Below are 27652 nucleotides of genomic sequence, written 5' to 3' on the forward strand. Positions count from 1 at the left end.
AAGGATTGATGACATCATCGTGTAAGTGCTGTGAAAATTAACTCTGTCTGACAGGGCCCGTGTTCATTTGAAGTTGAACAGAAAACATGCATTTCATTTCCATCCATAAGTGCAGTGAAGCCGCAGAGCAGCAGAGCTGTGAAAGGCCCCTGCCTACTGGGGGGTTCTTCTAGTCTAGGCAGGATAAATTGATGTCATGGTTGAAAGAAGGGTCAATCGACATGCAGAATCATCTTAAACAAACAAAGCAATGTGTTTTTGCTTTTAACGTTTTGCGTGCTAAACAGGAGAGTGGGCCAGAGACATCCTAGTTTAATGGGCCACGTGGTGGGAATGATTGAATGATGATGACACATATAGGCTCGGACTGTAAACCTAAGGGAAGAAATCTCAGCCACCCATCCTTTTTAATGCTGCTCTTGTGACCTTTGGGATTAGCAGATGCCCTGCACTCCATGCAGTTGGTTTGGTGGCAGGCAAAGGTGGTTGAGTAGATGGCTGTCTGCCTTCAGTGCACCAACCTCGAATCAACAGAAGAACATAGAAGCACAACCCCACTGGACAGCGCATGCGCACACTGTTTTGATTTCATACAGACAGAACAGAGCGGAAAAGCAATTCAAATTAAATCCTCTTTTACAAACTGCACTAATTGTTAAACATATTTGTTTTTAATGTATTAAATATTCAAGACAACACTTTCACAATTGCATTGTAAACCTTTTTGCTTTCTCACCTTATGTTAAACATGCACCATTTACTACTCCTTCATTCCAGATTTTCTTGGGTAAAGAACCCTCCCAAACCCCCTTTTCGTCCATCAGATCCACTCGCTTTCCTAGCTCGCAAAATAACACTCATCCACAACTTTTATGCCCACCATTTTCAAATGGCACGAGCCACTGTTAACCACACTATTATCATCTGATGCTCTTGCCTACTTGGCCCATCACAGTATACCTTGGAGATGAGTGTGCAAAATCTTTACAAGCTTTTCTCAATAGCTGCAGATCTGAGCTCCTACCAGACAGCTAAATGACCTGCTTGTTTTTTCTTTTTTAGTTGAGTTATATTTTCCTTCCTTACTTTTTCAAACTAGTCTTCCTTGGATACCACAAGATGTCATGATATTTTAGCATTAGATATCATTCTAACTTTTTATCCCTAGACAGCATCAAATCAGACAGAAATCCTGTATCTGATAGAGACTTCTAGCTGCATCTTCCTTACCTTAGTATTCCCTGGCGTCAGCTTCGAATCCGGAGTTTTTTGTGAGCAGTACCCTGCGCGCGCGCCATCAGACGGCGTTGTTCAGATCCGCGTGCGTCGACCAGCTCCGCGTGCGTCGTCAGCGTCGTTGGAGTCGTCTATGACGTCACGGTTGTCTATATAGACGCCATCTCGGCACGCGCACGTCAGTTCTTTTCCTTCCGCGCCGGTTAAGCGCAGTTTTGGAAAGAGCTACCCTGCTTCGATGGTTTGTCGACGCTTTTTTGACTGTTTGGAGTCATGTCTTCGAGAAAGACAGGATTCAAGCCATGTGGTGCGTGTCATCGCACCATGTCGGTGACGGATCCGCACCGAGTTTGTCTTTGGTGCTTGGACAAGGACTACGATTCCACCTCGTGCTCCGATTGTCGGGCCATGGCGCCGAAGGCCTTGAGGGAGAGATCCCTTAAGCTTCTTGCGGCCCAACATTCGTCTTCGGTCGGCGCGACTCCGCAGAGGTTGGCTTGGACACGACCGACTCGCTGGGCAGAACGATTTCATCGTCAGTGGCCCTTTGTCGCCACGCCTGGCTACGTTCTACTGGTTTTTCAGGGGATGTCCAGTCCAGCTTGATGGACATGCCCTTTGATGGCTCTCGCCTTTTTGGCGAAAAGGCAGACTCCGCGCTTGAGAGGTTCAAGGAATCTCGAGCCACGGCCAGATCCTTGGGCCTTTCAACGCCGGCACGACAGCAGTCTTTCTTTCGCCCCTTCCGAGGCTTCGGGAGGTGCGTGGTGCCACGCCAGCCACAGTTTAGCCACCGTCCTCAGGCTTCACAGCATCCCGGAAGAGGACGTGGTCGTGGTACCATCAGACCCAGAGGGTCTGGCCAGAGGTCGACCGCCACACAGCCCCCCACCACTGCGCCCAAGCCCTCCTAGTGTGGTTCTGCGGGATCACGTCCATCCAGTTGGAGGGAGGATTCGTTTTCATCTCCCTCACTGGCTTTCCATCACCACGGACAAGTGGGTCCTGCAGATCATACGGAAGGGCTACTCCCTTCCCTTCCAGTCTTTCCCTCCTTCTATCCCTCCGACAAAGGAATGGCTGATGGAGGACCATTTAGCTTTGCTCCGCGAGGAAGTTACAGCTCTTTTGGCCAAGGGAGCCATAGAAAGAGTCCTGATATCAGAAGTAGGCAGTGGTTGTTATTTCCGCTACTTTCTGATTCCCAAAAAGAAAAAAGGCCTTCGCCCTATTTTGGATTTAAGGGACGTCAATCTCTTCCTCAAGAAGGAGAAATTCAAGATGCTCACTCTTGCTCAGGTTTTGTCTGCCCTAGACCAAGGAGACTGGATGGTAGCTTTGGATTTGCAGGATGCGTATTTCCATATTCCTATTCTGCCAAGCCACAGGCGTTACCTGCGGTTCAAGGTGGGCCACAAGCACTTTCAGTTTACCGTGCTTCCTTTCGGTCTCACCAGTGCCCCTCGGGTGTTCACAAAGGTGATGGCGGTGTTGCCAGCTCATTTGCGCAGGTCAGGGATTTCAATCTTCCCCTACCTAGACGATTGGCTGTTGAAGGCTCCTATGCCCTAGGCTCTCGTCACCCACCTCCAGACGACGGCGGACCTCTTGCATTCGCTGGGGTTCACTATAAATGTGCCGAAGTCACACCTGACTCCCTCTCAGAAGCTGTCTTTCATCAGAGCTGTTCTGGACACAGTGCAGTGTCGGACTTATCCTCCCGATCAGCGGGCTCAGGATATTCAGGTTATGATTCCGATGTTTCGGCCTCTATCCTGGATCTCGGTGAAACAGACTCTGAGGCTGCTGGGACTCATGGCTTCCTGCATCCTGTTGGTCAATCATGCCAGATGGCGCATGAGGGCTCTGCAGTGGGACCTGAAGTTCCAATGGGCACAGCATCAGGGACATCTTACCGACGTGGTCCAGATCTCGGAGAGGACTGCAGAAGATCTGCAGTGGTGGTTAGTGAACTGCGAGTGGGTCAAGGGCAGACCCCTCTCCCTTCCCCAACCAGATATAACGGTAGTGACAGATGCGTCACTTCTGGGATGGGGCGGCCATCTGGGGGAGGTGGAGATCAGAGGTCACTGGTCTCCGGCGGAATCTGGGCTCCACATCAACTTGTTGGAGCTTCGGGCGATCTAGCTAGTATTAAAAGCATTTCTTCCTGTTGTGAAAGGGAAGGTGGTGCAGGTGTTCACCGACAATACTACCGCAATGTGGTACTGCAACAAGCTGGGCGGTGTGGGGTCGTGGACCCTTTGTCAAGAGGCTTTACGCCTCTGGACATGGCTGGAACAGCAGGGCATGACCCTGGTGGTTCAACACCTGGCAGGTTCTCTGAACGCCAGAGCAGACAAACTCAGCCGAAAATGCTTAGAGGATCACGAATGGGGTCTCCATCCGGAGGTGGCGCAAGGACTCTTTCAGCAGTGGGGAGAGCCTTGGTTAGATCTGTTCACCTCCGCAGAGAACGCGCAATGTCAGCAGTTTTGCGCGTTGGAGTTTCCAAGGGGGCTATCGCTAGGCGACGCTTTTCGCCGTGAGTGGAGTTCAGGCCTCCTGTACGCCTTTCCACCTATACCACTTCTGCCCAGAGTTGTCAAGAAAATCAAGAACGACTGGGCCCAATTAATCCTTGTGGCTCCGGATTGAGCACGGAGAGTTTGGTATCCAGAGCTTCTCAAAATGAGCATCAGTCCTCCAATCAGTCTGCCTCTTCGGGAGGATCTTCTGTCGCAGCAGCAGGGGAAGGTTCTCCATCCGAACCTGTCAACTCTGCGCCTCCAAGCATGGAGATTGAGCGGCGACAGTTGATGGTTTATGACCTCCCTCCCGAGGTCTGTGATGTCATTCTGGCAGGCAGGCATCCCTCAACTAAGTCGATCTATGCCTGCCGTTGGAAACGTTTTGTTTCTTATTGTTCAGAGAGGTCTATTGATCCTCTTTCTTCTTCTCTGTCTAACATCCTTTTGTTTATTTTGTCTCGCCCAGCAGGGTTCCTCCTTGGGGTCTCTCAAGGTCTATCTTGCAGCCTTATTGTCTTTTCTTCAGTTGCCTGATCATCCATCTCTGTTTAAATCAGAGGTTTTTGAAAGGGCTTGTACATCTGTTCCCTCCTGTGCCTTTCCTTATGCCCCAGTGGGATCTTAATCTGGTTCTTACCTTCCTTATGTGTGCTCCTTTCGAGCCCTTGCATAACTGTCCTCTCCGGCTGCTCACTATTAAGACAGCCTTTTTGGTGGCAATTACATCTGCCAGGAGAGTGAGTGAGCTGCAGGCTTTATCTTCTAAACCTCCTTATCTAATGATATATCCTGACAAGGTGGTGCTAAGAACTCATGCCTCTTTTCTCCCCAAGGTGGTGACCCCTTTCCATCTGGGTCAAAATATCACCCTGCTCACCTTCTTTGCACCACTGCATCCCTCTAAGGAAGAGGAGCGTCTCCATCGACTGGACCCAAAAAGAGCGTTATCGTTCTACCTTGACCGCACTAAAGAATTCCGGGTGGACGACCAACTCTTTGTGGGGTACGTTGGTGCAAAGAAGGGTCGGGCAGTACAGAAACGATCCATTTCCCGCTGGGTCGTTCTCTGTATAAAAATATGCTACTCTTTGGCAAAGAAGCAGCCTCCTGAGGGCTTGAGAGCTCACTCCACTAGGGGAAAAGCTGCTACCACTGCGTTAGCACGCGGCGTTCCCGTGGTGGACATATGTCAGGCTGCAACGTGGGCTTCTTTACACACGTTTGCGAAGCACTACTGCCTGGATAGCCAGGTAAGAAGAGGGGGGCATTTCGCCTGTTGTGTCTTGCAGGACTTCCTAGTATTAAAAAAAAAAAAAAAATCTCCTTCAGACCCACCACCATGGGTTATAGTTTGGGTATCTATTCTAAGGTAAGGAAGCTGCAGCTAGAAGTCTCTATCAGATGAAAAAGTTACTTACCTTCGGTAACGAGGTATCTGGTCGTGACTCTATCTAGCTGCAGATTGCTTTCACCCGCCCAAGCCTCCCCGCTCTGGGGACATTTTTTCTCATGTACATATGTGTATATATATGTATCTATATATACATATGTTTCATTTTGGCAACTTTTGCCTTTCTTACAGGCATGAAAGTGTTTTTTCTCCAAACAGTCAAAGAGGTTAAAAGTGTATTGGTTGGTTCTTCCCTGACTCTGTGCTTCTGGCGCGGGAAGTTGTGGAAAAGAACTGACGTACGCACGCCGAGGCAGCGTCTATATAGACAACCGTGACATTATAGATGACTCCAACGACGCTGACGACGCACGCGGAGCTGGTCGACACACGTGGATCTGAACGACGCCGTCCTACGGCGCGCGCGCAGTGTACTGCTCACAAAAAACTCCGGATTCGAAGCTGATGCCAGGGAATTCTAAGGTAAGGAATCTGCAGCTAGATAGAGTCTCTACCAGATACCTCGTTACCGAAGGTAAGTAACTTGTTCTTTTGGCTTCCCTACGAGGAGGCGTTGTTGACCAGAATTCCATGAATTTCCCCATCATTCCTAGCATCAACCATGCATTCTTTCCATATTCAGCCATGCAAACAGAATTTAGTAGTTCTTTTAGATTGTGCATTCACAACAAACCTTGGTTAAAATATCTTTCTGTTTTCCATTTCATAGCTCGACCACTGTTAGCTGATAAAATATCTAGAATATTGGCAGTCCTCTCTGTGACTTAAAATGTAACTTTATGCTAATTACCAGGGCATCATGGTCACTTACTAGACGTTGTATGGCACGTGCTTCTTCAGGTACAGTATATAAGGAGGTAGAGGGGTTATCCTAGTGACCTCACTAAATCTGGGTAAATAACTTTTTGTGCAAAAAAAAAGTGGTTGATAACAGGGAAAAATAATACTACTATTCATACATCAGTGAAAACCTGAAATAACTTATGCTTCTTTCAGGTGGCACAGTAGTTCAGAGTTAAGTAAATTAAGCATCCAACATATAGAAACATCGGTCTGCTTCAAAAAGACATCCGACAAATATTAATATACAAAATCACAGACAAACATGTTTAACAATTTCAGTTCACTGACATTTCCAAAATACTTGATTAATCAGAAAATTGTCATTCTCTTCCAGGGGATCCTGATCAGTAGTCATAAACATTGAATATTCCCACCCTCATGCAGGGATCCCGGAGCATATATAAAAAACGCACATGTATAAGTATGAAATATACACGAAAAATATAACATTTTTTGTAGACAAGTTTCATACCAGATTCATGCATACATGTGTACAACAGCAATGCAGACTATATTGATAAACAGGCTAAAATGCTTTATTTCTATGTTTTTTTTTTTTTTTTTTAAATAGTCCCTTTTATAATTACAAGAAGAAAACTTTCCAAAGCCCCATAGCTGGGACCAGGAAAAGAAGCAGTAGCAACACATGTGAAAAAAGAGAAAAAACTACATTGACCACAATGGAGCATTATTAGCCAATAGGCTGCATGCAGGTTAACACAGCAGAACCACAAAATTTGGCACCGTGCCTGTAAGAGCCTGAGCACCTCCAGTATCCCACCAAGCCTCGGGTGAAGGAGAGGTGACAGTTGGTTCACAGTTAGGTCAGTTCTTTTTTCCGGCTTCTTCTGAGAGGATCCTGGAGCATTGAGCTCTCAGTTTTTCTGAGTTTTTCACATAAAAATATTTAAAAACAGTGGTTTTTCTACCTTCACTCACTCGACGTTTTTCACCTTTGTCTGAGTGAGGGGATTTTTTCCTGACTGGAAAATGCCTTCTTTTTTGTGAAGTGCCCTTCCTGTGGGAAGAAGAAGGCCCAGTCTGATCCACACTCTCTCTGTATTGTGTGTTTGCCTCAGAGCCACTGCCCTGACACATGCAGGCACTGTAAGAACATGTCCAAAAGGACTCTGAAGGACAAAGAGAAAATCAGGCTTCATGGTCTTCATGAGAGGCAGAAAACATTGTCCTCTTCGCTTCCCAGACAGTCAACAAGCCATTCTCAGGAGAGACAGGCGAGATCGACGTCAGCTGGTAAGAAGGTGCCTGTCTGTTCCTCATCGACGTCATCGCTGCCACCGTCGCATCATCACAGATCGCCGTCAACGGCGACCTGACCGACGTCGATGGATAGAACGTTGAACGCACATAGCCATCATAAGGACAGATCTCCGTCGACGGCAACCCACCGATCGACGTTGAGCCAGCACCGCCATGCTCGTACGCCGTCGAAGGCATTACATCCCTTAACGGCACGGAAGACGACGTCGAGATCGCCTCAACGGAGAGAGCAGAGGCTTCCGTCGTCAGCGGTCCATCACTTGGCGCTCGACGTCGAGACCTGAGCAGTCCATGGTACTTCCTTCGACGTCGGTACACCTTTCGACATCGAGACAGGTGCTGCCTATCTCTCAAGGGGAAGAGCGTCAGCAACCACCGGCAGACAAGAATGTCACTCCAACAAGTCCAGTGGTCTCCATAAGGAGTGGATCGTCTAGGCGGTGAAGGGCAGCATCGTCAGGGCACATCTCGTCCATTAACCTATCGCCAAGGTGGTTGGAGAGTCTTAATAAAACGCCTGCTTCTCCAGACTCTCAATACTCGCGGATGTATTCACCATCAGCGTAACTTCCGAGGACACCATCGCCAACGGCGCGTACAGAACAGGCTCGTTCTACGTCTTGCCAGTCTGCCACTAGGCCTCGGCGCACTACAACAAGATCTAGGAGCAGGTCATGCTCCCAGAGAAGATCAAGGTCAAGATCGTGCCATCACAGAAGGTCTCCTTCTTGGTCCACATCGTCGAGGTCTTCCATAAGAGGTTACTCCCCGACTCTGACAGATTCTCCACCAGCTAGAGTTTCCCCGGTGGACGACATCACAACTTTTAACAAGGTGCTGCTCAGGGGAGCACAAAAGCTTAATATTGATGTCCCGGAACCTTCAACCTCCTCGTCGGTAATCTTTGAAACCCTGCAACACAGGACGGTTTCAAAGAAGTTGTTACCGCTCATGCCTGGTCTTCTCCAGCCAACCATGGAGACTTTTGTAACGCCAGCAAACCTCCGTTCAGCTCCTGCTAGGATCTTAAAAAAAAAAATACAAGGCCCCTGATCAAGATCTTTTGTTTCTCAGGACTGATCCACCACCAGACTCAGTCATATTGGCCGCAGCCCGCAAGACGCATTCAGTGGTGTCATCCTCTACGGTTCCACCGGACAAGGAGAACAGACACCTGGACACTCTGGGGAGGAAGATGTGTGGCACGGCGGCGTAGATGATGAAGGTCTCCAGTGCCTCAGCACTCCTAGGCAGATATGATCGGTCACTCTGGGACTCGCTGAGCAGATTTGCAGAAAAGCTGCCTAGAGAGGACAGGCAGGACTTCTAGGAGATCCATCAAGAGGGAAGTCTTGTGTCCAATCAGATCATCAGTGCAGCAGCAGACAGTGCAGACTTGGCTGCACATGGTTACGCGCATGGGGTTTGTGCGAGAAGATCTTCCTGGCTGAGGCTCACAGGATTAAATCAGGAAGCGCAGCAGCATATCATGAATCTTCCGTTTACTGGAAACTCGCTATTTGGAACCCACACGGATGATGAGATGGCACATATGAAGGAGGAGGTCGACACCATGAGGGCAGTGGGCCTCGAGAGAAGGAAAGACTTCAGGTGAAGTTACAGGCCTTACGACAGGCGCCCGTTCCAACAGAGGGTTCAAACCCCTCATTGGTCCCAGAGACCACAACAGAAACAAGGGCGTCCCCTGTTCCAGTCTCGCAAGGCCACAAGAGACTGAGGATCAAGCAGACCTCAGCAGTCTACCCCCAAAGGCCCAGCAAAACAATGAGGATTTGCTTCCCTTAATACTGTACAACACTCCGGTTGGGGGAAGTATCACAGCGTTCACTCACGAGTGACATGGCATAACAAAAGACAAATGGGTGCTGAACATTGTAGAGAGTGGATACTCTCTTCTTTTCTGACAACTTCCACATCTTTTGCCACCAACCAAATCGAGACCTGCTCACATGAGCTTATTACGCAAAGAGGTTCCCGCTCTGTTACAGAAAAAAGCAATAGAAAAGGTGCCAGCCGCACAAAGTGGAAAGGGGGTATACTCCCGCTATTTTCTAGTAGCAAAAAAGGGTCGGGATGGAGTCTTCAGACCGATTCTAGACTTGAGGCTGCTGAACAAATACATTAGAAGCAAAAGTTCAGAATGCTGGCTCTTCCCCAGATTTTCCCTCACCTGCATTGAGGAGACTGGATGTGCTCCATAGGATGCGTATTTTCATATCTCGATCATTCCCAAGCATCGGAAATTCCTACGATTTGTGATAGCCTCCCAACACTATCAGTTCAAGGTGCTTCCTTTCGGCCTAAAATCTGCCCCTCGCGCATTCTCCAAGTGTGTAGCAACGGTTGCGCCGCATTTAAGGAAGCAGAAAATCTTCATTTATCCATACCTAGACGACTGGCTACTGAAAGCCTCCTCTCCGTAACAAGCGAAAAAGCATCTAGACATTGTGCTCAGTGTTTTCCGATCTCTAGGTCTGCAAGTCAACTTCCAAAAGTCCACCCTCATCCCAACACAAACCCTCCACTACCTGAGAGCGATACTGAATACAGAGCTCGAAAGAGTGTATCCTTCGGAGGAACGACTCGTATCAATAAGGAGGAAATGTCAAGACCTTTTGGGTTCCCCTGCGCCTACGGCCCGCCAGGTGACATCTTTGTTGGGCTCCATGGCCTCTTGCATTTTCATTGTCCCGAACGCCAGATTGCATATGAGACCTCTTCAAGAGGCTCTAGAGGAAAACTGGAATCAACACACAGGCCACTGGGAGGACAGAATGCTTCTTCCGGTAGGAGCGCAGCAATCATTACAGTGGTGGATGCGCAGACATCACCTATCAGTAGGAGTTCCTTTTCATCATCCAATCCCGTCTGACACTCTGGTAACGGATGCATCGCTTCAAGGCTGGGGAGCTCATCTGGGTTGCCTTCAAGCTCCGGGCTTGTGGTCCAGCAAAGAGAAGTCATATCATATCAACCTGCTGGAGCTCAGAGCGGTCCATCTGGCTCTCAAATCATTTGCTCCATCGATTCGGGGAAAGTCTCTCCTGGTGCAGACGGACAATACGACGACAATGTATTATCTGAACAAGCAAGGAGGGACAAGATCTCGGCCCCTGTCTCGGGAGTCTCAAGCCATTTGGCATTGGCTCATAGCGAGGGGAATGTCTCTTACAGCAATTCACCTTCCAGGGCAGCAAAAAGTGGAGGCGGACTTCCTAAGCAGAACCCTTGAGGACGCCCACGATTGGGTTCTTCACGACGAGGTCGTCAAAGACATCTTCGTTCAATGGGGTCAGCCTCAGTTGGATCTGTTTGCAGACGAGGTAAACAAAAAATGCCCAGACTTCGCGTCCAGGTTCTACCGTCCGGGTTCTCGAGGGAATGCCCTGTTGATCGACTGGTCAGGGATATTTCTCTATGCTTTTCCACCGATTCCCCTGATACCAGCGGTGATAAACAAACTTTACAGATCCAACACCAGAATGATTCTCATAGCACCGCAATGGCCTTGTCAGTTCTGGTACATGGATCTCCTCAACCTGTCAGAACAACCGCACAAGAGACTGCTGTGCAGACCGGATCTCCTTTGCAGGCTGGGAGGCAGGATACTTCACCCCAACCTTCCCTCTCTGAGCTTGACTGCATGGCTCCTGAATTCCTGCAGTATGGGCATCTAGGGCTCTTGCAGGAATGCATGAACATCTTAAAGGAGTCCAGAAGGCCTTCCATGCGGCGCTCTGACTCGTTCAAGTGGAAGAGATTCTACATATAGTGTCAACAGCAGGGTCAGAATCCTATTCTGGCTCAGGAGGAGGTCATATTGTCTTACCTGCTCCATCTGGCGAAATCAGGTCTGCAAGTGTCATCTATTGAGGTACATTTATCTGCCATTACAGCCTATCGTAAGTCACCTTCTCAGGAATCCTGCTTTACAATGCCAGTAGTCAAGGATTTCTTAGAAGGTTTGAAGAAGGTTTTTCCACCCATTCGAAAACCCTGGCCTCCATGGGAACTGAACATAGTATTATCTAGACTCATGGGCCCTCCTTTCGAGCCTATCCACAAAGCTTCTTTACAACACCTTATGTGGAAGACAGCTTTTCTCATAGCCATTACTTCAGCGAGGAGGGTCAGTGAAATTCAAGCTTTGTCCTCCAAGGAACTGTACACGGTTTTCCATGAAAATAGAGTTGTTCTAAGAACTCATCCATCATTCTTACCGAAGGTGGTGTCGGATTTTCACATTAATCAGACTATTTCACTACCAACTTTTTTCCCCAATCTGGATACTCCTGCGGAGAAAGCTTTGCACTCCCTGGATTTGAAAAGAGTGCTAAAATTTTACCTGGATAAGACCAAATTGATTAGATTATCTCACCACCTGTTTGTAAATTACGGTCATATGAGAACAGGCGATGCAGCCTCAAAACTAACCATATCTAGTTGGATAGTTTCATGTATTGTTACTGCATATCAATTGGCTAACAAATGATTATTGGCTAGGCCTAAGGCTCATTCGACAAGAGGAAAAGCGGCTACTGGTGCTCTCCTTAATAATGTTCCAATCTCTGAAATCTGTAAGGCTGCCACATGGAAATCGGTGCATACATTTACTAGGCATTACTGTTTGGACTCAGATGCCAGAGCAGACGCTCAAGTTGGGCAAGCGTCTCTGAGAAATTTGTTTGCATAGTGTATATCTTTTTCCTGCACTTCTATTAGACAGTCCGCAGAGATAAGGGATGGGCTTGCTAATCTATTCAATGTTTATGACTATTGATGAGGATCCCCTGGAAGAGACGGATAAGTTACTTACCTGTAAATCCTAGTTCTCTTCCAGGAGTATCCTCATCAAAGTCATAAACAACCCACCCTCCTCCCCGGACGCAAGTCTCCTAGAAGTGCAGGACAGACCATCTCTCTAATCTGTTGGATACGTTGTCACTGTAAAAAAGTACTGACCTAACTGTGAACCATCTGTCACCTCTCCTTCACCCCTGAGGCATGGTGGGATACTGGTGGTGCTCAGGGTCTTAAAGGCACGATGCCAAATTTTGTGGTTCTGCTGTGTTAACCTGCATGCAGCCTATTGGCTAATAATGCTCCATTGTTTTTAATGTAGTTTTTTCTCTTTTTCCACATGTGTTGCTACTGCTTCTTTTCCTGGGCCCAGCTATGGGGCTTTGGAAAGTTTTCTTCTTGTAATTATAAAAGGGAGTGTTTTAAAAAAAATTAAATAAAAAAAATAACTCCATAGAAATAAAGCTTTTTAGGATGTTTATCAATATAGTCTGCATTGCTGTTGTACACATGTATACATGAATCTGGTATGAAAATTGTCTACAAAAAATGCTATATTTTTCAAGTATATTTCACACTTATACATGTGTGTTTTTTATATATGCTCCGGGATCCCCGCACGAGGGCGGGAATGTTCAATGTTTATGACTTTGACGAGGATACCCCTGGAAGAGAACTAGGATTTACAGGTAAGTAACCTATCCATTAGGCCTGTTTGTCTACCACATTTAAAGGTTGAGACAGCTGGGCTAATAAACATGGTATATCCACTCTAAAAAACAGACATCACAATTCTGTTACATGTTGGCAAAGTTCTTTCCTCTTGTCAATTTATTCAATCCGATTCCCATTGCCGAGATATAAGCTGCACTGCCCCAGCCTGCTTCCTTGTCAAAAATAACCTCTTCCCAAACTCAGTATTGAAATCACCAGAGACAATAAATGTATATTGGTTTGATGGATTTACAATGGATTTTATTTCTTTCACCAGCTGTTTTTCAACCAGTTGGAATACAAACATTCACAATTTAGACATGTTTGTACTTATGAGTCTAATGTGTAGAATGTGTGTGGGTACTTTTAGGAAAGGGAACGGTATTACTTAGCAATATAATTTTATAGAATCACTTATTGACATACCTTCCATGGGCCTCTCTTTGCAGGGCTTATTTAAAATTCTAAATAGTTATCAGGAGCTTAATCCATATCACTTTCCTCATCAACCCATGGTCCTTAAACAAACATATGTCCTGTGATTTGACCAACGTTTACCACTCGGGACATCCCTTTTAGTGATAAACTAGCAGTATTCCAGGTACTAATTTTCTTTGAAGGTTGGAGCCTTTGCTAGGTATCCTATGACCTGTATAGTTGGTTAACCTAGGAAATGGGGTCCTGTATTGCTAAAATCATGGCATCAGATTTGTCTGATCCAAAGTACTGTTAACATTGTTAAGAGCTTCAGGATGCTAAGTCCACTCATTTTCGGCCTCTTGTTCAACTTAAAACACACTATTAGGGACCAAAGACCATAGTTCAACCACTCTAATAGTTAATCTTCTAGTTACTGTCAGTTTCCTATCCTCAACCCTCATACCACTAAAACCATTGGAAATGTGGCTGTCCAGTTGAGTTTCTGTAAAGCATTTCTTCAAACAGTACATTGGAATGTTAACCCGTAGAGTCCTCCCTTACTCCTCTTTCTGCTGATGTTTTTTCTTCATCCTTATTGGCTGTCATTTTTACAAAAACTAATTGCATTAGGCACAAAGGTAGCACTGATAAGATCAGGATTTCCAGGAGGAATAGCCTTATCTTTGTTTCTTGGCTCAGTGCCTGTAGTAAGCTCTTTGCGGGGAGTTACTAGTCCACAAACAGTCTCCATCATCAATTATCTCGTCAATTGGTCTTCTACTACTACCCCCATTTTCGCAACACCATTAATTGGTGGTATATCCTCTGTGACTACATTTTTGATTAGTCAAATCAGCTTGCTTTGAGTCACTAAACTTGGGTTCCTGCTTGGTTAAAACTTGTAGGATTAAAGTAGTCAGGCCAGAAATATTGTTGCTACTTGTAAACATTCTCTCTCTCTAGTAATGGCAATATAGAGCTAGTATTCTTTCAACTACCTGTAATGACTTTTAGATTATGGTGTCTAGGTCCAACATCTAAAAGGAGTTGTGTGTTTACAAATCCGCTATCAGGAAATCACGCTTTTCATCCAGGGAGGTCACAGTCAACACAGTGTTGCATAGGCAACTGTCAGCTTAGCCATTTTCAGGTGCACTACTAAACTCATTGATGAGTTTATTGTACTGAGGCTAGCTTATCAAAATATTTGAGGTTAAAAGTGGGACACCCCAGAGGGTATAGTCATTTATTAAGGACACGTTTGCTAAAGGAACAGGACTGATAGAAGGACCAAGTTCTATCAAATCTAGTTTCATGTTGCCTATTTTGGCACCTTGTTATAATTGATCCCTATATTGATTCCTATACATAACCCTCCTGGTGTTAAATCTATACACTTTTCACTGCTTAAAACTTGGCTATATTAGCTATATTTAGGGTAGGTGAACTAGAGTTGGGTTGCCATGTGTTGTTTTAATTTCAGGCTCGGTGGACTCCACTAGAAAGAAGTCAGTGATCAATTTAGGTTTACATCCTGTTTTTGGCTTTACAAAAACACTTGTATTGCTTGTCCTGCATATAGTAGGATCTAGTGGGCAACATCTCATCCTCGCTGTTATCCCAAGGGCTCTATAGGAACTAGGGACTTTCTGTAATGTGTAATTTGTTTTAGGGTTGATCTTTGCAGACTTGGTGTGCAGGGATGGCTCTTCTAGATCATCATCTTGTAAGATTTCACTAGTGATAGAAGCTGGACAAACAATGAGTACTAATACAATAAAAAAGATAGGCTTATAATAGATGCTCTATTCAGTGGCATACCACCTGCTTTGTAGCCGTTGTGCACTCTCTAAACTTTCCCCCGGAAAATAATATTACCCAGTATGCGCATAATTGCAACCTGGAGCAAGGGCAGGTTTACTACTTAGCACTAAAAGCTTAGTCCAGACCAACAAACAGGAATGTTGTCAGATCATCTTACCATGATTGTGTGGTCTTAGGTAGCAGTCCAGTATTAATTAAATGGCATTTGCATAGGTATCGACAATCACTGAAAGAATAAAAATAACTTGTCATCTAGTCCATCTTCTTTTTGAGTGGACAGTGTAGATAACGGGACAAATAAACGTCTTCCCTTTGCTCCTTTTTGCTTATGTTTTTTTGGGAGGTCATCTATTTTGAAGCATATATCTTCACTGTCCTCAATGTAGATCAAAAATAAGAGTGAATCTTCTTGTTTTAGGTGCCTCTTGACCTTACTTTGGGTATGCACCTGTGTTTTTTCTGAGTTGGCATTACTCTCTTGTACCTTGGTGCCACTTCTGTGTCTTGCCTTAGGGGATTCTCCCTGGTACCTGGTTTTTATAACCACTGTTGTATGTGCTCCCTGGACTACCCTAAGATTACCAGCAGATGAAAGGTGATCCTCCACAGACAGGCTTTCCCCTCCAGCTTGCCACACTGGGGCTGCTCTAATGAGGGATGGCCATTTTGGACCCCATCCCCTTCAAGCCCCAACCCCCAAGTTGACTCAGATTTGAAACAAAATCTTTTAAGTGGCAGGAAGAAAAACGTGTTTTTTTGTTGTAAAAAAATAAGCATTATTGATGTTTTCACATCCAAAGTGGGAGTAATGATTCAAAGGTTATCCCTATCTGGTGAAATCATGTTTCAGGTCAGTAATATTTTTGTCTCTGTGACACCCCTTGCTCTCTCTACCCCATGCTCCTGCAGTATCTATGAGGGACCTTGCAGCTTCGGGGGAGGAAGGATTGACAGTGGTATTGAGTCCCTACTGTCCATATGTGTGGTTTTGACAGACAGTCTTCAGTCAAATGTATATCCTTATTGCCTCTAAGCAATGACAGGAGACTATAATGTTGTCTTTTTTTTGGTTACTGATGGACGTCTGCTGTTAGCACCAGTTGCACTTCTTTCTGTTGCTTAAGTAAAATGCAGTCATCTGTGATAATAGAGCATTTTCACTGTGTTTTCTTTCAGGGGATGAAGAAGCCCCAGACTATGGCTCTGGTGTCAGACAGTCAGGGACTGCAAAGATTTCCTTTGACAACGATTACTTCAGCAAGGTAAGAAACCTGAAATGCAACTGAAAGTTCACTATTGAAAGCTGCACTTTGTGGGGTGTATATATGATGTGATTTGAAGAAGGCTTACAATGGGAAAGAGAGTGAATGAATGAACAACAGATTAATAAAATGTGTGCTTCTCAACATAGTGTCCAGGTGCTGAGGACGACTCTGTCTGTCAACTACATCGGCCTAAGCTAAGCAAAAATAGGGGTTTGTGGTGCCTTCCTGAACAAGGCTTCTTGGCAGATGGCCTTCAAAGAGTTTGTAAGCAAATTGCACTCATTAAATCCCCAACACTAAAAATGAGTGACTACCGCACCTGACCTTCCAAAAATGGTGTGAGATAATTAAGATCTGAGGTTTGGCAAGTGGTATAGAAGTTAGATACAGAAAGTGGAAGAAGAGGATTAAAGTGTACTATTTAAGGTTGTCTTGATATGTGGCATTACATACAGCAGAGCATTATGGGGCATCGCACAGAGTGGAGAATATGAACCAAGCTGGGGATTGAGACGACAACACAAAGGGAACAACAGGGGTTGGGTATTGCATGGAGTTGACAACAAGGATTGGAAGGCTAGTTCAAAGTTGTGAACAGGTATCAAGACACTGCATGAGTGGGCAATAGAAATTACATCCATTACTCTGAATATGTAAGCTTTCTACCTGGGAGCCTTATAGGTGGATTTGGAATCTGCTGTCTTTGCTTCTGTTGCTTTGAAGTCGCTGCATTCAGTTTCTACTTTCAGTCTCTACAGTAACTTTTCTTGTACAGCCTGCTATGATGTCATATTGAAGTTGGTCTTGGCTTCAGCTATAACATTGATCTTCCCACCCAGTGGATGCCAAAGATGAAGTTTCAGTAGATCAGGGTTTCCTTCAAAGTAGTTTTAAGAAATCTGTAGAAACACTGAACATTTAGTTATAGATGGTGCATCCAAACACAGTTCTTTTCATAGAGATTGTGACTGGTAAGCAAAAGCAGATATCATTTCGTCATACAGTAATGATTTATATGTTCATATTAAGTGTACCTTGGAAAGCCTCAGTTGACACCTTTTTGCCAAATCTGCATCCTATAAATATAGACTGGGACACACTGATACCCCTTTTTTGTCAGCATCCACAATCCATGATCGGGATTGTTCTGATCTCTGCTACTAAACACCAACAAGAGGTTATCCAGAACTCTTTTGGCAGGTGGCTTAAATAGCACTGGCTAAGTTACTTAAATCCTACTTGACAGCCTTTTCCTGATTTGATCCCAGATGGCGTAGCCCCTAAGAAACTTCTTCAACACCTACAGAGGCAAATCCACACTGTCTCCTTGTTTATTCAGACACAGGACTCTCCATTTGAAGTTCATGTGGCATTTGTCTTTCACACATAATTAAACACAGCCTTTTAAAAGATGACCCTACAGATTCAGACACCAGGTTAATTTCTACCTTTTTTGAGGAAACCCACACTAGTCCCCCTGAACTACCAATCCATCCACCTCTGTTTCACTCAAACAGACAATTTGATGAAGGACATATCCTCACTTCTAAAGTAAGAAGCAGTCAAGATTGTTTTTCAGTCTCAGAAGGATGAGAAATGTGTAGGAAGCTGGCTCTGTATATACTATCTCAAAATGAGAGATAGCGTGCACAGAGTCCAGGGGTTCCCCAAGATTCTTGACGGAGGCAATAATAGATAATACTAATGCTCTATTTGTGGTAGTGTGGGCGAGCAGTTAGGCTTATCAGAGGGTAGTGTTAAGCATTTGTTGTAGACACTCAAGCAATAAATGAGAACACACACTCAACGACTTAACTCCAGGCCCGTAGGTTTTTATATAGAAAAATATTATTTTCTTAATTTACTTCAGAACCACTAGATTCAAATTGCAGGTAAGTACATTAAATGTAAGGTACTTTGCATAGGTATAGTTAGGACTTTGATCCAAAACAGTAATGTATACAGTTTTTCATAAAATGGCAAACAACTATTGTAAAAGTGGACGCAGTGCACAATTCAATAGTTCCTGGGGGAGGTAAGTACAGTTGGGATAATGTGGTAAGTAAAGCCCTTAAAAGTTCAGTCTCTGGGCATAGGTAGCCCACTGTTGGCGGTTCAAGTCAACCCCAAACACCCAGCAACACAGGTCAGGTGCAGAGGTCAAACAGGAGCCAAAACAATATGGCCACCCATAGAGACATGGGGTGCTCCAGTTCTGGTCTTTTGGCAGTTAAGTACCCGCATCCTCGGGGAGCAGACCAGGGGTGGTTTAGAAGAGAACTAGCGGGGGTGCCCTAGTAGCCACTCAAAACACACCCTCAGCTGCACAGGGGCGGCTGGGTGCAGAGGGCAAACAGGGTGTCAGGTTTGCAATAGATTTCAGTGGAGGGACCTGGGGGTCACTCAGACATTGCAGGCAGGGCAAAGGGGGTCTTCTCGGGCCAGCCACCGACTGGCAAGGGTGAGGGCTGCCTGCTGGTCAGTGCCGCACCAATAGTCTGTTTCTCACAGGCCTAGGGGCTGCGGGTGCAGTGCTTCGCCAGGCGTCGGATATCTTCGTCCCGGGCACTCGAGGTCAGGGGGGTTGTAGGAAGTTGGCTGTGTATATACTATCTCAAAGTGAGAGATAGAGTGCACAGAGTCCAAGGGTTCCCCTTAGAGGTTGATAGTGGCAAAATTAGATCATTCTTATCAGAGGGTAGTCTTAAGTTTTTATTGAACACACACAGGCAATAAATGAGGAACACACACTCAAAGACTTAACTCCAGGCCAATAGTTTTTATACAGAAAAATATATTTTCTTAATTTATTTTATAACCACAGGATTCAAGATTTGAAGTAAATACATAAATGCAAGGTACTCCACACAGGTAAGTAAGGAACTTTGAATTAGAGCAGTAACATACACAGTATAGGTTAAAATGTGAGAGGTCTGTGGTCAGTTTGAACTAAGAAGTGAGTACCAAAAAGGTATAGTCTCAACTTCTTCAGGGACCAAACCACAGCAAAGGCCTTCCTCTCAATGGCACTCCAATGCTGCTCCCTGGGGAGTACCCTCCTGCTAATAAAAGCAACCGGCCGGTCAAGGCCATCATCATTTGTTTGGGACAGGACTGCTCCTATCCCATGCTCAGAGGCATCTGTCTGCGCAACGAACTGCTTAGAATAATCTGGAGCTTTCAAAACTGGTGCTGTACACATAGCTTGCTTCAGGGTATCAAAGGCCTTTTGACAGTCCACGGTCCAGTTCACTTTCTTGGGCATTTTCTTAGAGGTCAGTTCTGTGACGGGTGTCACTATTGATCCATATTCATTCACAAATCTCCTATAGTAACCAGTCAAGTCAAGGAATGCCCTGACTTGAGTCTGGGTTTTTGGAGCAAGCCAGTCCAGAATAGTCTGGATCTTGGGTTCGAGTGGCTGAACTTGGCCTTCACCTACAAGGTGTCCCAAGTAAACCACAGTACCCTGCCCTATCGGACATTTAGATGCCTTGATAGAGAGGCCTGCTGCTTGCAGGGCCTGCAAAACCTTCTTCAGGTGGACCAGGTAATCCTGCCAGTTGGAGCTAAAGACAGCAATATCATCAAGATAAGCTGCACTAAAGGACTCCAAGCTAGCAAGGACTTGATTCAGCAACGTTTGGAAGGTGGTAGGGGCATTCTTTAAGGCAAAGGGCATCACAGTAAGCTGGTAATGCCCTTTAGGTGTAGAGAATGCTGTTTTCTCTTTTGCTCCAGGTGCCATTTTTATTTGCCAGTACCTTGCTGTTAAGAAAAAAAGTACTTAAGTATTTGACAGGACCTAATTTATCTATGAGCTCATCTGCCCATGGGATGGGGTGAGCATTTGTCTTGGTGACAGAGTTCAGCCCTCCGTAGTCCACACAAAACCTCTTCTCTCTCTTGCCATGTTTTGTGTGAGGTTTGGGGACCGAGATCACCGGGCTAGCCCAGGGACTGTGAGAGTGCTCAATCACTCCCAACTCCAGCATCTGGTAGACATCCACTTTGATGCTTCCCTTAACTTGGTCAGACTGTCTGAATATTTTATTATTGACAGGCATACTGTCTCCTGTGTCCACACCATGGGTACACAGGTGTGTCTGACCAGGGGTTAAAGAAAAGAGCTCAGCAAACTGCTGCAGGACTTGCTTGCAGTCAGCCTGTGGTTGGCCATAGAGGGTGTCTGAATAGATCACTCCATCTGCTGAACCATCTTTAGGGTCAGTGTAGAGGAGATTAGGGAGAGGTTCACTCTCAGCTTCCTGGTCCTCATCTGTAACCATTAACATGTTTACATCTGCCCTATCATGAAAGAGTTTGAGGCGGTTCACATGGATCACCCTTTTGGGAGTCCTGCTAGTGCCTAGGTCCACCAGGTAGGTGACCTGACTTTTTTCCTTAAGAACTGGGTACAGCCACTCCATCTGTCCTGAAGTTCCCTGGGAGCCACAGGCTCCCGAACCCTGACTTTCTGCCCTGGCTGAAACTCAACCATAGCAGCCTTTTGGTCATACCACAACTTCTGGAGTTGTTGGCTGGCCTCAAGGTTTTTGCTTGCCTTTTCCATGTACTGTGCCATCCTTGAACGTAGGCCTAATACATAGTCCACCACATCCTGTTTAGGCTCATGGAGAGGTCTCTCCCAGCCTTCTTTTATAAGTGCCAGTGGTCCCCGAACAGGATGGCCAAACAGGAGTTCAAAGGGGGAAACCCTACTTTCTTCTGTGGCACCTCTCTGTAAGCGAAAAGCAGACAAGGCAAGAGGATATCCCATCTCCTTTTTAGTTTTTCTGGGAGCCCCATGATCATGCCCTTCAATGTCTTGTTAAATCTCTCCACAAGACCATTGGTTTGTGGATGGTATGGTGTGGTGAATTTGTAAGTCACCCCACACTCATTCCACATGTGTTTTAGGTAAGCTGGTGTGAAGTTGGTACCTCTGTCAGAAACCACCTCCTTAGGAAATCCCACTCTTGTAAAAAATACCAATGAGTGCTTTGGCTACTCCAGGGGCAGTAGTGGACCTAAGGGGAATTGCTTCAGGGTACCTAGTAGCATAATCCGCTACTACTAGGATATACTGGTTCCCTGATGCTGTGGGAGGTTCCAGTGGACCCACTATGTCCACTCCACTCTTTCAAAGGGGACCCCCAACACTGAAAGTGGAATGAGGGGGGGCCTTTGGATGGCACCTGTCTTACCACTGGCTTGACAGGTGACACAGGAGGTGCAAAACTCCTTTACCTTCTGTGATATATTGGGCCAGTTAAAATGGTTGACTAATCTCGCTCATGTCTTGGTTTGACCCAAATGCCCAGCAAGGGGAATGTCCTGGTCTAAGGTCAGAATGAACTCCCTAAACTCCTGAGGCACTACCACTCTCCTAGTGGCACCAGGTTTGGGATCTCTTGCCTCAGTGTAAAGGAGTTCATCTTCCCAATATACCTTTTCGGTTCCACTGACATTACCCTTTTCTTGCTTAGCTGCTTGCTGTCTTAGGCCCTCAAGAGAGGGACAAGTTTCTTGCCCCTTACACAGCTGTTTCCTTGAGGGTCCCCCTGGGCCCAAGAGCTCAACTTGGTAAGGCTCCAGCTCCATGGACTCAGTTCCCTCAGGGGATAGAACATCTTCCTGGGAAGAGAGGTTCTGTTTCTTGTGCTGTGTTGAAGCTGGTTCCCCAGTCCTCTTTCCTTCTCTCTTGGACGATTGGGCCATTATTCGAGAACCCAACACTTCTTTTTCACCCTGCACTGTGCCCTTGTCTTGACACACACCAGTTCAGGGATACCAAGCATGGCTGCATGTTCTTAAGCGTTACCTCAGCCCATGCTGAAGACTCCAGATCATCCCCTAGCAGAAATTCTACTGGAATTGCCGAGGAGACTACCACCTGTTTCAGGCCAGTGACCCCTCCCCATTCCAAAGTTACCATTGCCATGAGATGGACTTTAGTTTGATTGTCAGCATTAGTGACTGGATATGTCTGTCCAGCCAGGTACTGTCCTAGGGAAACCAGTATGTCTGTCACCATTGTGACACTGGCACCTTTATCCTTCAGGGCTTCTACTCTAGTCCCATTGATTAAGAGCTGCTGCCTGTATTTTCGCATGTTAGGCGGCCAGGCAGCAAGTGTGGCTAGGGCCACCCCACCCTCTGAGACTAATGTAGCTTCAGTTTGAACCCTGATTTCCTCTGGGCACACTGTTGATCCCACCTGGAAACTGAGTATTACAGTGCTAACTGGAGTAGTATTTGTTGCGGCAATTTTTTGGGGACAGACCTTGTCTCCTGTTTGGTGTCCATGCTGAGTACAGATTCGACACCAGGCCTTCTTGGGATCAAAGTTTTTACCCTTATACCCATTTGAGGACTGTGAAGAGGCTCTGGGCCCACCCTCCTGGGCAGATTTTGGGGCACTGTAAAAGACACTTTACTTTTCCCCTTGGATGTCTCACCACTCTTCCCCTGGGGAGTATTTGGGACCCCTTTCCTTTGGTCACCCCTGTGGAAGTCTTGGTCACCCTAGTCTTGACCCAATGGTCTGCCTTCTTTCCCAATTCTTGGGGAGAAACTGGACCTATATCTACCAGATGTTGATGCAGTTTGTCATTGAAACAATTACTTAACAGATGTTCTTTCATAAATAAGTTATACAGCCTATCGTAATCATTTTCACCACTGCCAGTTATCTAACCATCTAGTATTTTGACTGAGAAGTCAACAAAATCAACCCAGGTCTGGCTTGAGGATTTTTGAGCCCCCCTGAACCTAATCCTGTACTCCCCAGTTGAGAATCTAAAGCCCTCAATCAGGGTATCCTTCATGAGGTCATAGGATTCTGCATCTTTACCAGAGAGTATCCCTACACTTTCCAGTGAACATTTTCCAAAGGAGAGCACCCCAGTGAGATCTATTTACTTTTCTGGTTGCACAAGCCCTCTCAAAAGCTGTGAACCATTTAGTGATATCATCACCATCTTCATATTTTGTTACAATCCCTTTGGGGATTTTTAGGAGGTCAGTATTCTCTCTGACCCTATTTAAGTTGCTGCCACCATTGATGGGCGCTAAACCCATCTCGTGTAGGAAGTTGGCTCTGTATATACTATCTCAAACTAAGAGATAGTGTGCACAGAATCCAAGGGTTCCCCTTTAGAGGTAAGATAGTGGCAAAATTAGATAATTCTAATGCTCTATTTTGCGGTAGTGTGGTCAAGCAGTAGGCTTATCAGAGGGTAGTGTTAAGCATTTGTTGTACACACACAGCCAATAAATGAGGAACACACACTCAAAGTCTTAACTCCAGGCCAATAGTTTTTATATAGAAACATAACTTTTCTTAATTTATTTTAGAACCACAAGATTCAAGATTTGAAGTAGATACATAAAATGCAAGGAACTCCACACAGGTAAGTAAGGAACTTTGAATTGGAGAAGTAACATACACAGTTTTAGTTAAAATGGCGATAAGTTGTTTTAAAAGTTGACACAGTGCAAAAATCAACAGTTCTTGGGGGAGGTAAGTATTGGTTAGTTTTTTAGGTAATTAAGGCACTTACAACCTCAAGTTCCTGGGCATAGGCAGCCCACCGTTGGGGGTTCAAGGCAGCCCCAACGTCAGCGCACCAGCAACACAGGGCCGGTCAGGGTCAGAGGTCAAAAGAGGGCCCAAAACACATATGCGCCTATGGAGAACAGGGGTGATCCAGTTCCAGTCTGCCAACAGGTAAATACATGCGTGTTCGGAGGGCAGACCAGGGGGGTTTTGTAGAGCACTGGGGGGTGGGGGGGGGGGGGGGGGACAAGTAGGCAAACAAAACAGTACAGGGGCGGCCGGGTGCAGTGTGCTTAGCAGGCGTCAGGTTTTCAATAGGAATCAATGGACGGAGCCGGGGGTCACTCTAGCGGTGCAGGCAGGGCACAGGGGGGCTTCTTGGGCCAGCCACTGTCTGGGCTAGGCAGAGGATCACCTGATGGTCACTCCTGCACTGGAATTCGGTTCCTTCTGGTCTTGGGGGCTGCGGGTACAGTGCTTGGTCTAGGCGTCGGGTTCTTTGTTCCAGGCATTCGTAGTCAGGAGGAAGCCTCTGGATCCTCTCTGCACTCGTCGCTGTGGGCGTTCAGGGGGGTCGTCTCAGGTTACTCACGAGGTCGCAGTCACCTGGGAGTCCTCTCTGCAGTGTTGGTTCTGTGAAGCTCGAGCTGGGGGCGTCGGGTGCAGAGGGAGGGAAGAGTGAGTTCTTTAAAAGTTGCTTTAAAGTTGCAAAAAGTTTGCTGTTGGTGAACAGTGCCGCTGTTCTCTGGAGTTTCTTGGTCCTTCGGTTCAGGGCAGTCCTCTGAGGCTTCAGAGGTTGCTAGTCCATGTTGGGTGCGTCGCTGTGCAGGTTCTTTGAGTCTGGAGCCAGGCCGGTAGGGCTGGGGCCAAGTCAGTTGTCGTCTCCATCGTCTCTGCAGGCAGGGCTTTCAGGTCAGCAGTCCTTCTTTGTGTAGGTTGCAGGAATCAGATTTCCTGGGTTCTCGGTCGCCCCTAAATACTAAATTTAGGGGTGTGTTTAGGTCAGGAGGGCAGTAGCCAATGGCTACTGTACCTGAGGGTGGCTACACCCTCCTTGTGCCTCCTTCCTTTGGGGAGGGGGGCACATTCCTATTCCTATTGGGCTGAATCCTCCAAAACAAGATGGAGGATTTTCCAAGGAGGGTCTCCTCAACTCTTGTCACCTTAGGGGAGGACCTGGCTGAGGGGGTGACTCCTTGTTATTCTCATTATCTCCCTGGTCTTGCCACCAAAAGTGGGGGCTGTGTCTGGGGGGGTCAGGCATCTCCACTAGCTGGAGTGCCCTTGGGCACTGTAACACCAGGCTTGAACCTTTGAGGCTCACCACCAGGTGTTACAGTTCCAGCATGGGGAAGTGTGAAACACCTACACCTAGGACAGGCTTTGTTCCTGGTCACAGAGTGCACAAAGGCACTCACCCCATGTGGCCAGAAATGTGTCTGTAAGTGACAGGCTGGCAGAGACGGGTCAGCCTAGCACTAGCAGTTGGGCTGGCATGCAGGGGGCATCTCTAAAATGCCCTCTGTGTTTATTTCTCAATAAATTCCACTCTGGCATCAGAGTGGATATATTGTGCTGAGAAGTTTGATACCAAACTTCCCAGTATTCAGTGTAGCCATTATGGAACTGTGGACTTCGTGTTTGACAAACTCCCAGACTATATACTCTTTTTGGCTACCCTGTACTTACATTGTCTATGAATTGACTTAGACACTGTAGCGACATAGTGCTCATGCAGCTATGCCCTCATCTGTGATATAGTGCACCCTGCTTTAGGGCTGTAAGGCCTGTTAGAGGGGTGACTTACCTATGCCACAGGCAATGGGTGGAGGGCATGGCACTGAGGGGAGTGCCATGTCGACGTAATATTTTTCTCTTCACCAACACACACACGCTGTGTGAGGCAGTGTGCATGTGCTGAGTGAGGGGTCCCCAGGGTGGCATGATATATGCTGCAGCCCTTAGAGACCTTCCCTGGCCACAGGGCCCTTGGTACCAGGGGTACCTTTTACGAGGGACGTATTTGTGTGCCAGGGCTGTGCCAATTGTGGAGACAGAGGTACAGTTTTAGGGAAAGAACACTGGTGCTGGGGCATGGTTAGCAGGGTCCCAGCACACTGTCAATCAAACGGCAAAAAGTTAGGGGGTAACCATGCCAACAGTAGCATTTTGCTACAAAATGTTATTCTCATTATTGTTTCAATGAAGAAGATTTCATGTAATTCTAAACCTTCCTTGAGAGAACAAATACCTAAAGAAGAGAATTAATATGTTCACATATCACCAAGTTCTTTGGTCCTTTTAGGAGCCCAGTTGGCCAGTATCCCTAGATCGCCATTTTTTTAATATAACATTTTGTTTAATTGTGAAACAATGGTGAATACATTAATACAATGACACCACAACTACACAGCACCTTTCTGGACACTACAGATCCCTCTCCCTTACCCCAACTGCACACAGCACCACAACCATAGCTCTTCCAAGGTGTAATCACCAGTGACAGTGGCAAATCCCTTGCCCCTACTCTTTTGTACATGTGCGTTCTCATCTCCCATAACCCCGTCCACCAGATCTAGCCCCTTCCATATCTGTCTTTCTACAATTTTACAGTGCTCCAGCCCTGTTTCCCAGTCTTATAGTAGTGGAGGTGTCTCACAGCCCCATTTCTGGGCAATATCTCACTTTACTACAGCAAATCCAATATTTACTAGAATCTCCTCGGATCTTGTGAGGTCTGAGGGTTCCCACATCCCCAACGTTGGGTGTTAGCTCAATGCTTACCCCAACTGCCTCTACTATTTCTTCCCAAAATCAGCGTCCGTGGACAAACCCACCATGTGTGGAGAAATGTGTCCTCCATACCACACTTTCTTCAGCAAAGAGCATCTCTTTCCCTCCCAATTGTGTGTATTAATATTCTGATGTAATGCTTCTACAGTTTTAATTGGATTAGCTAGTAGCTGGCTTCAATAGCCACTTCCACTTGGACATTTAATGTCTCCTGCCAGTTCTCATCCTCAATTTCCCTAATGTGTTGTTCCCAGAGATCCTTGAGTCTTTAATGTCCCTTTTGTGTTTCGCATTAATGTACCATATGTGAGGTAAATCATTTTTTTGCAGACTCGTCCATCCAGCAATCTCCGTTCCAACGAGGAATCCTATTGGGTCTCCTCCTCCCTATCTGTAGTCCTGCTGAGTGCATGTCTCAACTGTCTGTATATCAGCCATTGGGTGGTCAGTATTTTATATTCCTCTTGTAGGTAGTCAAAGGGAACCACTTCATTGGCATCCCATACTTCTGCGAGTGTTGAGATGCCTGTATTATTCCAGCCCTGGAAGTCTTTCAGTGCGGTCACTTGTTTCAGCCTAGTCCCTTCCCAGAGCGGCATATGGGAGGTGAGCCGTTTGTCCCATTTAATCTCTCGGAGTAGACTTTCCCACACCGCCAGGACAGTGCCTGTTGTCAGCCACACAAGGTTACTCAGTCTATCCCCATATAGTGCACGCAAATAGCATGGGTCACCCATACCTCATCTGTCCATCCGACATGTCGGGTCCTCAGTCTGCATATGCCCAGTCATTCACTATACAGACCTGTCCCCCCTCATAATATTCCTTAACGTTTGGGAGCGCTAGGCTCCCTTCAAATTTGGAACCTTGCAGGGACTGTTTGTAGTTGACTGCCCGCCCAGAGCAGTGTCTTCACCAGAGCATCCATCGGGACAAAGAACAACTTCGGTAT

At 46.3% G+C, this 27652-nt stretch overlaps 1 protein-coding gene across 14 annotated transcripts in view; it reads left to right on the forward strand.

Moving 5' to 3' along the window:
* KIF1B (kinesin family member 1B) overlaps positions 1-27652 on the forward strand; it is a 1289105-nt gene that overhangs the window by 713330 nt on the left and 548123 nt on the right. For all 14 annotated transcript variants that reach the window (XM_069241187.1, XM_069241189.1, XM_069241193.1 and 11 more), the window contains one exon: positions 16258-16343. In XM_069241187.1, the coding sequence (XP_069097288.1) occupies positions 16258-16343 (86 nt within the window). The remainder of the gene's footprint in view (positions 1-16257; positions 16344-27652) is intronic.

This window comes from Pleurodeles waltl, chromosome 6 (genome assembly GCF_031143425.1).
Source record: "Pleurodeles waltl isolate 20211129_DDA chromosome 6, aPleWal1.hap1.20221129, whole genome shotgun sequence".
Classification (NCBI taxonomy): domain Eukaryota; kingdom Metazoa; phylum Chordata; class Amphibia; order Caudata; family Salamandridae; genus Pleurodeles; species Pleurodeles waltl.